This window comes from Lampetra fluviatilis, chromosome 9 (assembly GCF_964198595.1).
Source record: "Lampetra fluviatilis chromosome 9, kcLamFluv1.1, whole genome shotgun sequence".
Classification (NCBI taxonomy): domain Eukaryota; kingdom Metazoa; phylum Chordata; class Hyperoartia; order Petromyzontiformes; family Petromyzontidae; genus Lampetra; species Lampetra fluviatilis.
This window is the reverse complement of record NC_136283.1, coordinates 560,238-575,485: the sequence shown is the minus strand read 5'-3', so window position 1 is coordinate 575,485 and position 15,248 is coordinate 560,238. Positions and strand designations below refer to the sequence as shown.

At 44.1% G+C, this 15,248-nt stretch overlaps 1 protein-coding gene across 3 annotated transcripts; it reads left to right on the top strand.

Moving 5' to 3' along the window:
- Positions 1-2,994: 2,994 nt before the first annotated feature.
- Positions 2,995-14,351, top strand: LOC144934086 (heterogeneous nuclear ribonucleoprotein F-like). Of its 3 annotated transcripts, none has more exons than XM_078859466.1 (12): positions 2,995-3,102; positions 4,449-4,562; positions 5,363-5,518; positions 5,883-6,032; positions 8,025-8,163; positions 8,758-8,936; positions 9,482-9,619; positions 10,127-10,224; positions 10,336-10,471; positions 11,687-11,770; positions 12,717-12,884; positions 13,940-14,351. In XM_078859466.1, exons 2-12 carry the CDS (start codon positions 4,472-4,474, stop codon positions 14,056-14,058), a joined length of 1,458 nt encoding a protein of 485 aa, XP_078715592.1. In that variant the 5' UTR covers positions 2,995-3,102; positions 4,449-4,471; the 3' UTR covers positions 14,059-14,351. The 3 variants fall into 3 exon arrangements, with proteins under 3 accessions (XP_078715592.1, XP_078715590.1, XP_078715593.1); XM_078859464.1 differs by having other exon boundaries at positions 10,103-10,224; XM_078859467.1 differs by having other exon boundaries at positions 2,996-3,102; positions 10,103-10,224; positions 12,756-12,884.
- Positions 14,352-15,248: the final 897 nt, after the last annotated feature.

Below are 15,248 nucleotides of genomic sequence, written 5' to 3'. Positions count from 1 at the left end.
CTATGCTGTGTGTACACAGTTCACATGCAGTCTCTGTGTCTATGCTGTGTGTACACAGTTCACATGCAGTCTCTGTGTCTATGCTGTGTGTACACAGTTCACATGCAGTCTCTGTGTCTATGCTGTGTGTACACAGTTCACATGCAGTCTCTGTGTCTATGCTGTGTGTACACAGTTCACATGCAGTCTCTGTGTCTATGCTGTGTGTACACAGTTCACATGCAGTCTCTGTGTCTATGCTGTGTGTACACAGTTCACATGCAGTCTCTGTGTCTATGCTGTGTGTACACAGTTCACATGCAGTCTCTGTGTCTATGCTGTGTGTACACAGTTCACATGCAGTCTCTGTGTCTATGCTGTGTGTACACAGTTCACATGCAGTCTCTGTGTCTATGCTGTGTGTACACAGTTCACATGCAGTCTCTGTGTCTATGCTGTGTGTACACAGTTCACATGCAGTCTCTGTGTCTATGCTGTGTGTACACAGTTCACATGCAGTCTCTGTGTCTATGCTGTGTGTACACAGTTCACATGCAGTCTCTGTGTCTATGCTGTGTGTAAACGGTGTGTTTCTAGAACTGTCTGCTAATGTGAGTCCCGTAGTGGAGAGAGTCGGGATTCCTGCTGGACGTGTGAGATGTTTGTGCAACCCAGGAGTCGAGATTACTGACAGTATAGACTGCATGTATATGGACATATTGTATATTATATAGATTGTACTGAACTAGCTAGAGCAGCACATTAGTGTTTAGATTCCCGACAGTATGAAGATTTTTATTGAATCCAGTGAAGAGGGTTCAGAGTGTAGACTAATTTATATTAATTTCGAAATGTTGGATTATACAATGTAATACTGTACTTGCAGTGTCCAGATTCTAGGATGCAAGTATAAATGTGATGGTACTTATATACTTAAATAAGGATAGTCTACATTGTAGTCAAGCAATAGTAAGATCATCTAGAAATTCTAGATTATAAACTTCGAATGATGAATGTTCTACAACAGATTAACGAATTTCAAGTGCTCTCGACACTACTGATGTAATACATCTACACAGCTTAAAGAACAATTTAATTTCTACAAGTTACCACATTGCACTATGATGACCATATTAAGTTTAAATGCTAGTATTAGCGTTCTGTGAATATGCAATCGTAGCACAGCATTTAACCAGGTTGCATGTCTTACTGCACAGGTATATGTGTGTATGTGTTTCTAAGTTTTCCTTTTGTTATTCGTGCACTCCACTTTCCGTACTGAAATCTAGGGAACACATTGTAAACGTATATTTAAATAAACACCCCAAGGGGATGTGGTTGAGTGTGTACAGTGTGTTTGACATCCAAGTTCTGACTCCTTCCACTAAAGGGCATCGACACGTTACTGGGCAGTACCAATCGCATAAAAGCAATGTTCACCATGGCTTACAACGCTTTACATTCCAAACTCATCTAAGGGGCATTTAATGTAACTTAAGTTTAATGTTGAGTAATTATTTGGACTTTTGGTGGCGCCCGTAACGTGGCCACGTGAGTGGTTCAGTTTTTATTTCCATGTGTTAACTAATGGGAGCCAGATGACGTATTTGTAATGCAAATGTTTCCATGTGAATCCAATCGTTGAGGTAACTCGTGTGGAATAATTATGAATACTTAAAACTTGCTACCAGTGTACAGTACTGTAGTTACATGTCGCCTGTCAAGACCGCCCAAGCCTCGTGCCTTGCGTTGAAGTTAAGGCCACTGGGCAAGAAATACGAATCGATTATTTACATTATGAAATTTGTTTTACCCTTTCTGCCAATAAAACAGGTGTTAAGATGTACAAACACCAGATAGATAACATTTGCAAGGAATCAAGCCTGCATTAACCACACGTACTACTGGTGAACATGCAAATAAACATGCTCTAAGAATATATTATGCCTTGTCTTCGAAACGCATTGGCCTACACCAGACATCATTCTTTGCATTGTTTACATTCTTATTGCTAGACGGCACGTTTATTTACTCTTGCACATGAAACTAAAGGGTTATCGATTGCGACTCGCTCCCCATGATTCGCTTACGCAACACCTGCAGCCATTGTCACGTGCACCGCAACATGTCGGATTGTTTAATCAGATCGATTAAAAGCTCACAATTCAACTTAAAAATGGTCTAGTTTAATATTGCCTCATTCATTCTATCGGAGCGTTATCCGATGAACATAAAACAAAATGCTAACTAAAATAAATCGTGTATCATAGACTCTCTATATCCGTTAACACCGAGGGCCTATATTTGTGCTGTAAAGCAGTCGTTGCATTTTTCTAAAGCAGTGAAGCAGTGCCATAGAACGAATGTGTTGAAGATTGTCTTGCTATTGCTTATGAGAGTAAGAATCGACTAATTATTACATCGATAATGGGCACTGGATAGTCTTAAAACAATCCCACGTCCATTCTAGATTGCGCTTGCACCGCGAGTGGTTGAATTGGAGGCACGGGCCTGCAGTCGATTTGTGAAACAATCAAACAGCAATTTAATCGACTGTCGCCTGGCAGATCTCGCGACATCTTGGGCGGGTCTCGCGCGAACGGGATGGCGAAATGGGGGAGGAAGGGGAGTGAAAAGGGCGGGGCTAAGGAATAAAAAGGCGGAGCCAGAGCCCAGAGAGGCGGGGCTAGAGACAATAAAAGGCGGGGCTAGAGAAAATAAAGGGCGGGGCTAGAGAGAATAAAGGGCGGGGCTCGAAAGAATAAAGGGCGGGGCTAGAGAAAATAGAAGGGCGGGGCTAGAGAGAATAACAGGCGGTGCTAGAAAAAATTAAAGGCGGGGCTAGAGAAAATAAAAGGGCGGGGCTAGAGAAAATAAAAGGCGGGGCTAGAAAAAATAAAAGGCGGGGCTAGAGAAAATAAAAGGGCGGGGCTGAGCGAAGGAAAGGGCGGGGCTAGAGAAAATAAAAGGCGGGGCTGAGCAAAGAAAAGGGCGGGGCTGAGCGAAGGAAAGGACGGGGCTAGGGGAGGAAAAAGGCGGGGCGAGAAAGGGAGCTGGCCTCGCGCATGCGCAGCCGCGTTCTTGTCGACCGAGAGAACGAGCGAGCGTCAGCGTGTTTGTAAGGTGCGTAAAAGCCGCGTTGCGTTTCCTCACGACAATTCATCGGTCGCGATTTTTTTTGGATTTAGCGCTGTTTTATTGAAACGCGCGTGGCCCTTTTGACGTGATTTGTTAAACTGTAAAGTTTATTTTGTTTTATCTTTGATCGCGGCCCCGAGAGGCGTCGGGAGTCGGTTTCGTTGTTGCGCGCGAGGCGGTAAAATGGCGGCGGCGCGGGGACGAGAAGGCCGAGGCCTAACCGCCACCCCCCAGCCCCAGCCTCGGTGTGCACTCGCACGACGAGGAGTCGTATTAATGCTACATAGTAGTAACAACACCGTGTGCGGCTCGAGTTGGTAATTCATTGCAAAGATTGAATACGCAAGGGACTGGATCCCGGCATAGTGCGAGATTGCGGCCTTGCGCGGCCATTTCCTAATTTGACTACGCTTAGGCCTTTTTCACCCCAAGGTTTCAAGTGAATCGGGATATTTGTGACGAATAATTAACTTAAGCGGGTCAATTAACGGGTTTCGTTAACGTATTCTCTGCGTGCGGCGTCGTTTGTATAGTTTGTAAGGAGTGGGGAGGCAGGGGAGCCCGAGGGATCCTGGGCCCTGAGTCGCCACGCGTCCTGCCCCGCGCCGCCATCTCGGGAAGGTTTCCGTGGGACCCGAATCCAACCTTTTTAAACGTTCTAATTCGAGTGCACATTCAATTTGGTTTGGGTTATTTAGCGTTTATTTGAGTTCATCACGGAGTTGTGTCATGGGAGGGATACATTCCACGTGTCGTGTGGGGTTTGTCTTGAATATCGTTAAATCGCGTTTTCGGGTGAATAGATTGGATTGTATGTCGTCGATGACAATTTCAGTGTCGAAGTTTGTCTGAACTCTGCCATCGACCATAATTGGATTGTCAATGCTGTAATTGATATTCCACGTGTATTCGTATTGGGTTTAGTGAAAATTTGATTCCACATCCATGCGGTGTTCGATTTGGCTTTGTTATTGTTTTCGGCTCGTTCGGCCCAGACCTGAGCTCGTTTTTAGTTTCGATTTACAGTTTTAATAATTGGTTTACCCTGCATTTAAATGTAACTTAGATTACATTTTGGATTTTTGCATTTTATATTCGAAGTTTGTTCAATCTACAATGTTTGTCTGGCACGTGTTTCAACTTGCGTACCATGTCAGATGTATTGAATTCGGGTTTGCTTATACATGTTTTCGTAAAGGTTCGATGTATGCCTCTAACCGAGTCTTTCCGCATTCAGACAATCGATTGCACCCACGAGGCGGTCGCGTGTAAATGAGCTTGCGTGGTCTCGTGCCAGTCTTTTCACCTCGTCCATTGTTTGCATTTCCCAGGAATTAGCACAACACTTAACGTCATGGCTGATGAAGTGGTGGAAGGGTTCGTGGTGCGGCTGCGGGGCCTTCCCTGGTCTTGCTCATCCGAGGAGGTCATCAAGTTCCTCTCAGGTACAACCCGGGCGACTTGCGTCTAACAAAATCATGTTTGCTAAGAAAGGGCGCCAAATGACGAGCAACAAGAGGCAATTTTGAAGGTGTAATAGATAATACTAATTATTGAATTTAGCACGGTTATAAGAAAGAAACGATAGGGTATTCCAAAATTGATTAGTGCGAGGAAACAAGCTGCAAGAAGTGTTTTACCTACTTAGTTGAATAGTGTGAGACGAAACAAATTTTTGTAGGAGTGGTGGCAATTTGTGCAATGTGAACCAGGTCATACGAGTTGCATTACTTACGTGAACTATGTAATTATATTATCATTCGTTTGGGAGACTAGAAATAAACCTCGCTTATAATTTATTGTTAATTATTGGTCAAGAAAGTAATTAAGTCATGTATTTAGCTTTTTTTTACTTGAGGCATCTTCAATAGATATCTTAAAGTGAATGATGGTCATTTTAACTGACAGATAGTTAATAGGTTTCGGTGTAAGTGAAGGCCAGCAACGCAATATCGTGCAGGCGTACTTGTGACGTTACCACTTTTACTTTGGGTAAAACTATGACGGTGAGCACACAGCTGATTTTCTTATGAAAAGATGTCGTACAGCCCACAGCACCACAACTCTATAGCAGGGCAAATAGCCAGAGGGTAATTACTCATTTTGGACTTGATAACATTTGATGGCGAGGAACTTAAAAGAGGTTTTCATTCAATTCAATTGAATCTTTATAAAATTGTATCCTGAAAAATGTTGCCATAAGGAAAAAGGTATGTAACGCTGCAGTGATGATCTTGCTGTGCAGGATGTGCCATCGTGAATAGTGCCGACGGCGTACACTTCACCAACTCACGTGAAGGCCGACCCAGCGGGGAGGCTTTTGTGGAGCTGGAGTCGGAAGAGGACCTGGATAGGGCTTTGGAACGTGACCACAAGAACATGGGGCACCGCTACATTGAAGGCAAGTTAAAACTGTCACAGCTGCGATGGTGATTAATTCCCTGGGTGATCGGTACAGTATAATTCTTGGAACACAATAGTTAAGGGCCCTTGAGTTAACGGGTTACTTTTTAGGAAAGTTGCTCACTGCCAGGTCCACTCATTTGTACTGCCTGACTGCCAAATGTAAAATATCTTCTAACGTGTATGCTAGAACTCAATTCTGGTGACTTGATTTGAATATTACTTGTAGGCTTACACGTAATCTCATTTTCTTCCACCTCCGTTAATCCTGATTTTAAAAAGTGAAGCAGTTTACCAGTGCGAGAAGCCCCCCCCCCCCCCCCACCATGGTATTTTAATGGTTGTTTATTATTGCCGTGCAGTGTTCCGATCGAAGTTGAGCGAGCTCAACTGGGTGCTGAACCAGCAGAACCCGGTGGCGCTGCCCGAGAGTGGGGAGGCTGAGGGCTGCGTGCGTTTGCGCGGCCTGCCCTTCTCCTGCAGCAAGGAGGAGATTGCGCAGTTCTTTACTGGTAAGTTGTCACCAAGAGAAGGGGAGAGGATCACTTGACTTTTAAAGCCCAAGTCTAAACGGGCAGTGAAGGTGTAGACTAAAAATCATATCGCAGCATGTAACACATCTTTTGAGCCCTGAGCTGGAAATGTTAAATGGCATATACTGGCTAGAAATACGTAAGAGTTCATTTGAACTACATTTTAGCAACATTGTTAATTCATTTCAGATGTGGTGCATTTAGCTTTGGGTGTGTTGCTTGATTTCAGTGTGGCTGCCCGAGGAATTTTGTACCCATTATAGCCTCAATTTAATTTGTTTTGGTAAAGTTTGAATTGTGTTTTTTGGTTGGTTTATGGTTTGTATACTTTGTCTTGGGCATTTTCAAGGTTTACTTGTCAAGTGACATTATTGTTGATTAAGCAGTAGTTCTGCTTAGTTTAATTGCTTTATTGCTCACTCAATTTCAAGTTATTAATACATAAAAAACTAATGGAAATTGGTAGAGCATAACAGGTGTTGTACCTCATCATGCCAGATATTTTCATAGATGGCTTTGTTAACTTTTTATCTGGAAAAAAATGTAACCGGAAGGTAAGTCAAGTGGTTATGTTTGTTCATTGGAATACAAAATGTTTTTGCAATTGTATATATTCTCTGGTGAAGATTTATTGTGACGAATATAATTAACCCTTTGACAATCCACTGCTGGAAGGAAGCCTCTCAAACACCATGTTGGTCATGAGAATAGCTGGCTAATGTGTTCCTGGTTAGTCAAGTAAATTGTGGTTCAAAATTGCTGACCTGTAGCTATCAAGTTGCTGTTTCATTTAACTTGTGTAAAATAAAGGCTTATGTTATTATAAGCGAAAGGAAGATATTCATCTTGTAACCGTCTGGTGTTCATGAAATATTGAGTTTTACAGAGGAAAAGACTTTTAGTGTACGACTGTCATTTTCAGCTGAACTAACTAGGGTTTTCAACCTTGGTAAAAAATATAATTCATGATATAAGATAATATGCAGATTTCCTGACGTGTAGTAATGTGACTAGGGCTGAAAAAACCCCATTGTGCTACATGTGTTAGCTGAAGCAGCAACTTGATTAATCGCATTTGGCCGGTTAAACATGCACAATTAAAAAACTACACTTTAGTCAATCTGTTTTCTAAAATGGATTCATTCAACCATGCAGCACCGAACTTTACTCAATATACTGCAGGCTCTTAAATGTCGGTATCATATGGAGAGCCAGTTGTCCAAAATGTCTTATCTTCTCTTGACAGTGTTTTCATATTTTATTGTAACATTGCATCGGCCACATCCTAGTACAATGCTGATAACAGTGCATTGTTTTGTGTCAAGTGCAAAATTATCAACCGTGTTCTGCATGATCTGCTGTTTCTAATTTGTTGGCATATATGCCCTATTGCTGTTTTCAGGGTTGGGGTTCGGGTGGGTGGGGCGGGGAGGCCATGAGCATCTCTACACTGCCTTCACCCAGTGTTGCATTTCAAAAGCCAACTCTGTTCGGTCGTATTCATAACATTGTTGTTGTTTCAGGGATTGTTTTAGGCTGAGTATCGATGGGGACCTGGGGGGTGGGTGGGAGATGTTTCCAACCCAGCCCTTGCTTTTTTTTATTCCAGGGGTGGGGGGAAGAGACGCCCAAAGTTTCTGACCAAAACTGTTACAATTTCAGGGACGCCAGCAGGACATGGGTTGGGGTGGTCTGAATGAACACCTTAATCTCTTAAGTATATCAATGGCTTTTGCTGACGTTTCCACAGATTGCATTAAAACCGTTGCTTCTTCAGAGACTCCTCCGCTAAGTCGCTGGGGGACGGGCGAGGGAACGGCGGGCGCTTGATTTATTTAATCATCGCTTTTACACGCGATTCCATGACCCTGACACCTGTTTACCTGGAATGGAAGTGCTGACACGTTGCGGGCCTTGGGCTAGCGTTCCCTCGTCTAAGTGATGTTGGTTTTGGGTTTGTCTAATTGTAAGGGCTGGAAATCGTGCCGAACGGGATTACGCTGCCGGTGGACTACCAGGGGCGGAGCACTGGGGAGGCCTTCGTTCAGTTTGCCTCGCAAGAGGCAGCCGAGAAGGCTCTGGGCAAGCACAAGGAAAGGATAGGGCACAGGTGGGGAGACGGCAAGAGAGAGACTTCTTTTTCTCCCTGGCGGGGAGGGGGGAGGCTGCGTGGGACTGTGCATTGAGCTGGAAGGGGAGTGGGTGCTGGGCAAAGCATCCCCCCTTCCCCTGGGCCCTCTTTAGTGCGACTGGCCGGGGTAAGGTGGTATACGGATGTCCTGGGAATCGCGATTGCTTTGAACGGAGGTGGGAGGTGGGTGAAACATGGCAGGGCAAACAAGTGTCCGGTCTACAGTTCATACACAGGTGTATTGTTTGCTCCTTGTAAAGATCATTTGGTTAGCTTTCACATACTCCTTTCTTCAAACATTGAATAAAATTTTCAACGTAAATTCCAGCGCAACGTTTACTTGTCTGTTTTGCAACTTTAAATAGTTTGGCTTTGCACACATTTTCAAAAAGTCAACTTGTTCAGAAGTTTGGTCTTTACACACCTGTGAAATTAAGTAACTGCAATTTTGAAATGTAGCATTTATGATAACTCGACTCGTGTTAGTGCACATGTTCACATTTTACTGTGACATTAAGCGTTGCGATGTGGCTTGTGCAAAGTCTCACTTTGAATTGTATCCGTTTCCCGCAGGTACATCGAGGTTTTCAAGAGTAACAGGGGTGAGGTACGCGCCTACTACGACCCACCAAAGCGGCTAATGATGGGAATGCAGAGGCCCGGGCCCTACGATCGGCCTATGGGAGGTGGCCGTGGGGGCCCTCCCATGCGTGGAGGCTTTGACCGCATGCGCCGAGGCGGTGGCTATGGAGGTGAAGCAACTGCAGCACGACGACCCCCCCCCCCTCTACCCCAATTCCTCTGCAATCCACATGCTTATCTGAATACTCCTTGGCTTCATGAGTGACCTTTGTGAGATTGACTGTAAAGAGAAAAGTGCTTTATGTATAGCCATGTGTGAATTCAGATTAACACACAATTTAAATATATAACTACCTTTTAAAGATATGCAATGCTTTGTATCATTGTCTTCTACTGTATGACACGTAGACTTAATGGATTGCTTTAAACACTTTGAGTAAAACATTTCTATTTAAAACCCATGTTGATCACATCTCAATGAAATCCAAACAAATATAGGGGTTTTATGCAAAAAATATTTTTGCATTCGATTGTGCCTGTGGTTAAGCACTTCCTCGCTCATCAAAGTCTTCCAGTCTAAATAAAATAATCAGATTTTATATGTCCAGGTTTAAGTTTGTGAACCATGTGCCCGCTTTGGAATGTTGATTATATTCACACTTGTAAAGTGATTGTATAGACTTGAGTGTCGAACGTGTGGTGTGTCTCGTTTAAGGTTATGGTGGTGGATATGACGATGGCTTCAATGGCTACAATGACAACTATGGCTATGACCGTGGTTTTGACCAGGGTGGGAAGGGCATGATGGGTATGGGTATGGGGGGTGGCATGGGAGGTGGCGGCATGTCCCGAGGTGAGTTGATGTTCCTGTGTGGCTGGGATATGACTCCCCCCCCCCCCCCATATACCCCTTGTGCTGTTCTGAAGATTGGGTGACTGATGGAGCTTTCCCAAACGTCAAAAGGTGGCTTTTGGGGGGTGGGGGGTTGAGATCTCTCCATTTAGATATCTCTACACTGACAATAAAACTTAAAGAACCATACTTGGCTATTTTAGAATGGTTATGCTATTTGCCTCAAGTTTATTATGTGTCAGACTTATTGTTGTTTTCCTATTGCACATTAAATGTATGTATGAACTTATGCCCCATATCTAGCCAACAATGCTAATCAGAGGTGTGTACTCTATGCTCAAGTAAATATCGGTTTGGCCACTGGAAATACATTGTGCTTTTTGTATAGCTCTCTTTTGTAAGGAATTGGAATTAATGCACGTTTTTTCCTTTTGTAAAGTGAACGTTTGAGCTGAGTGTTTCTGTACATGCCTGCTTCGGCAGGCATGTCTGGCCGTGGCTATGGAGGTGGAGGAGGAGGAGAATCCACCTACCAGAGTTCCTCTGGACACTTTGTGCACATGCGGGGCCTGCCCTTCAGAGCCACAGAGTTGGACATTAACAACGTAGGTTCAGATTCCTGCTGCCCCCAGCTCGCAGCTCAACCACAGTTTGCAGCAGTAGTGAAAGTCAAAGAGCTGCATCCGTCCTCATAGTTTGTGTGCTTTGTGCTGCAGTTCTTCACGCCGCTGAACCCAGTTCGCGTGAACATCGAGTACGACGGGAGTGGGAGGCCCACGGGAGAGTGTGACGTCGAGTTTGCCTCTCACGAGGATGCCGTGACCGCCATGGCCAAGGACAAGGCTCACATGCGTAAGCTGCACACGCTGCTGTGGCATTTTGAAAGGCGGCGGGAACGTTTTTACAGAATTATTGATGAATCGTTCTACATACTCTATTGCTGGATTAAGGCCTGCCCAAATCGTTGCCATCTGTCACTGTCCTACATTGCAGCAATAGAACAATCTGCTTATCCATCCTTTTACTTGCCCCCACGAGGAAAATTAGAGAACAACATTTTACATTCCAAGCCTGTCTCCTCCCACTGATCGTAATGCACATTAAGTCTTTCCACATAAAGATATGGAGCCATCGCTCCATGTCTTGGGTGTGTAGGTAGGTCAATATAAATCGGTGGGGGTTATAAATGGATCGCTGCATAGTTCCTAGTGATGAATCCTTTATTTTTTTTTGGCCCTAAAAAGGGGCCATTCTCATTGGTAATTGCGTTGAGACACTTCGAATCATCCAAACAAATGCCTAAATCAATCACGTCTGTAGTTTAGACGATTGTACGCAAGTCGGTGTTTATGGTTTCTACAGATGTATTTAACTCAGTCCATAGCATAGCTCTGAGTGAATGGTAACATATGAGTCCATGCTGTTAAAGTGGACCTGTTAAGAGAAGCCTCGACATGTTGAAGCCACTTTAAATGTTTGTCAGTGCAGCAAAGGATTGTGACAAATGGCATCGCTTAACTGTGAAATGGATTTGTAAATGTACAACCGCATAGATGACAAGTGGTATCTGTTTGCATGCAAGTTGTTTGGCTATGTAATTCAAATGAGGTACTGCACAATAGTCAACTGGTTCACCCATGATGGTGATGCAAGCTTGTCGGGGATCATTTCATTATTAAGATGTATCAAGCTTAAATATGACATTTGGAGGTGCGGGTGAATTAAAGGAAGTCTGCAGATTCTGACTGGAGGTCGACTGCCAATGTGCAGTGAAAAAGTTGTTGAGTTTCAGGCGACCTGAAGCTGCGACAGAACCAACGTTCGCCTGGTCTGATTCAAGAGACGGGCTTGACGAGGAGGCCGCTTGAGGCTGATCGGAGGTTGCGGGATGTAACGGATGATGAGATAGCGGTAGTTAAAATAGGCTGGTTGAGCCCGTACGTGTGCTAAAATAACTCCCTTTGTTTCAATATTCTTAGGATTTGTACTGTTTGAGAGGCGCTTTGTTGGTTGACATGCTTGCCAGACTGTGACATAACGTTGTCCCGTCTTTCTGCTTCTCCACAGAACATCGCTACATCGAGCTCTTCCTCAACTCCTCTGCTTCAGCCAGCATGGGTGGGGGTAACTACGGTGGTGGCAACGGCATGGGTAGGTGCCCCACGCAATGGGGGAGGATGGCAGCTCCCACACTCCCAGGGTATAGGTCCCCTACAGGACCTACCCATTGCTTTGTCTTGATAGTTCTTTCAGCAGTGGTCCCTAAAAACTATTTCTGCTTGCTGGGGGTAACCAAAAACAAGCAACCTACTGGTTGCATACAGAACCAAATGCAAGATAGTTTATCTAGCGCCCTTGGCAATTAAATGCAATAAATGTTAAATACAAAGCCTCTTCCTTTTAACAGTGTTGTCTTAGTGTAATTTTTGTTGATGCATTGTCAAATAGGCTGGGTGCCAGAGCTAACTCACATTCTACCAATCTCTTGGATTCCTCACCAAAAGCAACTTGGTGGATAGTCTTGGCTTTTATCCTAATTGGGAACTTAATGCTCGCCCCAAGCTCTTGAGGTTTTCCAATACTTGGTCGAGCTCCCACACCTCCGAGTTTGCACGGTTGACTTAAGTATGGTGCAAAAGTTAAAAAATGTATATATTATCATTTTTGAAAGGTTAACATCTGTTTTGAAATATCACAAGCAGTCTCTTGCTTTGCCAAAAAGCTTGTAGGGTTTAATTATCTGCGATTGAAATCTTAACTGCATCGTTTTTAAAGGAAGACAACCAAAAAACCAAATGGCTCATTGCTATGTAGTTACACACTTCACTTGTGTGCTTGGCTCTCCTGCAATATTTGACTAATTAGTTTTGGTGTGCTATCATATAATTGTGTGATGCCGGTGAAGTGACAGCTCTGCTTAAAAGTCCATTTACTCATGAGGCTTGAAACTCTTGTCAGACAACCCGGCGACAACACAGCCTTGGCACATGCGTGTAAAATTGAGTTATTTGTCTTTTGTGTTGCATCATTGTTTAAGACAAGTGTTAAAATCCCCATAAGTTATATTCCTGTGTGTGTTTTGTGTGTGTGTGTCTAGGTGGTGGTTATAATGGAGGCCGTTTTGCGGGTTTTTCAGGCTCTCAGTCAAGCTTCAGCACCGGTAACCAGGGCGGCTACAACACAACTGCCGCTGGCATGTCTGGCGGATATGGCAACAGCAACTTTAGCGCCGATGGCTATGGCGGTAACATGGGAGGAGGCTATGGTGAGTGAGGGCAGTGCAACAGTTTGAACCTTTCACCTGAAGTTACAAAAAACTAAATTCCCTTTTAGCTCTAGTAAAAAAAATGTGGTTGTGAAAATTGAAAGTAAAAGGATTCGTTAGGTTATATCAAATTAAATTCATCGCTTGCATGCAGTTTACACAAAAAATTGCACATTTTGTCAGGATGAGAAATGTGGCTGCCAGTTCATAAGAACAAATATCTGACTTTGTATATCATCTCAATTCTCGCTGTTTGTGTTGGTGAGTGTAAAGGTTGAAACGGGCGTATATATTTTTTCCCCACGTTGCTCTGAGCACAGGGGGGGGGAGGTTCAAGGAGGGGAGGGGTCTTGGGAGGCACTCGCTGGTTGGCCAGTAATTAAAATTGCAAGTGGTATTTCACCTTACTTTGCCTTCCACTGGTATTGGCCAGAGGAATTTAAATTCATTTTGTTTTCAACATCTTTGGGGGGGCTGACCGGGCTCCAAATGAAGCCATGCACTGCTGTAAAACAAAACATTTGTGACATCGGTTTGTCAAAGTATGGCCATAATTTTGTTCACCAGGAGGGGAGGAGACTAAATGCATAGTGGATATTATGCTGCCCTGTCCAATTGATAAGCCATGATTAGATTCCTCGGTTAGCAGCTTTGATTGGCTTCTGTTCTTAGTGATGGCCACCCCATTATTTACTCTGGACTGATGCTGGCACCAAGCAATTTGCTAGCCTTGTAGCCAGGGGGAGTTTGGTGTGGGTGAGGTCAGCGTGCCGAAGTGGGAATTTGGGATCAACGCTCTTTTCATTGGTGCCATGGCAGCAAGGGCAAGCATGCTTTTGTGGGCAGGCATCAAACGGTCTCACGACTGTTCGCCGTTGGGCACTCGGATTCGTGCGAGTGTGCAATGAGCTATTGGTTGTTTAGCGGAGAGATGGGTTGGGGGGGATTAAGATTTGAGGGTGGGAGGGTGGCTGGGGAGTGAAATACATAGAGGGACACTGTGCATATGCTCAGTCCTAAATCTCTACCTTTCGTGTCACACCTTTTTCACACAGGAGGCACAGGCGGCATGGGGGCAGGGGGTGGCTTCTACAGCGGCAGTACGCAGAACAGCGGGATGGGAATGGGTGGTTCGGCCATGGGAAAAATGGGCAGGGGGAACTGGAACATGTGAATTCCAAACCGAGGCATAGTGAAAAGCTTGGTCTCTTTCTCGTTTGTAGCCAGGTCTTTGTGGATAGCCAGCCAGTTTGAGCTCTTTCTGAGACGCCCGTTTCTGAATCCTGTTGTGATAGGTGGAAGCGCCTCTGGTTGTGGTAATTCCAACCTTTTATGCTTATAACACCCTGTGTTGACAGTATGTATGGCAGAGACGTATATATACTGTTATTTTTTTGTTTATTGTATTAATTTTCCTTGAACAACTTCATACATTTTGGCAGTGCGTGTGAATAAATGTCTTTCATATTACAATGACATGTTGTGTGTATTTTCTCAACCCTGCATTTTCTCACTTTGGGCTGCAGGTGGTGGTAGTGCCCAATCTACAGTTTTAAAGCCCGTCTGACCATTCATCCGCAGTGGTTTGTGGAGCTGTTGCAGATACTCATGACTTTTTTTTACTGCCCGTTGCACAACCATTTATATAGAAACTGCAACTTTATACACATAAAGCTAATGGCTCCTTAATGGGGTTATAATTGTAAATCTCGGTGCTTTTAGAGTTTAATTTGAAAGCTGTTTGGTTGCATGGTGCTCCACCAAAATGTGTCCGACCAGTCGGTGGTGGTTCTGGGGTCCAGGAAGGTTTGGAACCACCACTCGAGCGCAGGCAGCAATTAACTTGTGTGGTCATTAACATGAAGCTGGGTGATGCACAAGTACTTTATGGGGCAGGCAGAGGCCACCAGGCCACTGGTTTATCACTGTGCCATTATTAAAAGGAAGCGACCTTTAAGCAAAATAAGTGTTGCCTTCAAGGATTTGTACTCTGGGCATGATGAATGTCAACTGTAGTTGGCTGCTAATTAAAATACAGCCATGGGCCTTTGGTTGCAATGGGAATCCAATTTATTGAGATGTTGGAATACCAGCATGACTGCTTAGAAATTGTATTATATACTCCAATATGCAGTACTTAAAATTGGGCTTTATACATTATTTAAATGCATGACCATCTCCAGATATCACAGCTCTCCATGGAAGGAGTTTATGAATGCGGTGAGGCCAAGGTGCTGTGTGGCACCTTGATCAATAACACGAGTCACATCCAAATGTGTTTATTCTACAGGCTGGAACACATTAGTTGGGAGATGGTAAAACAAACTTTGTACCAATTTATTTGGCTTATAAAGGTGAATTGTC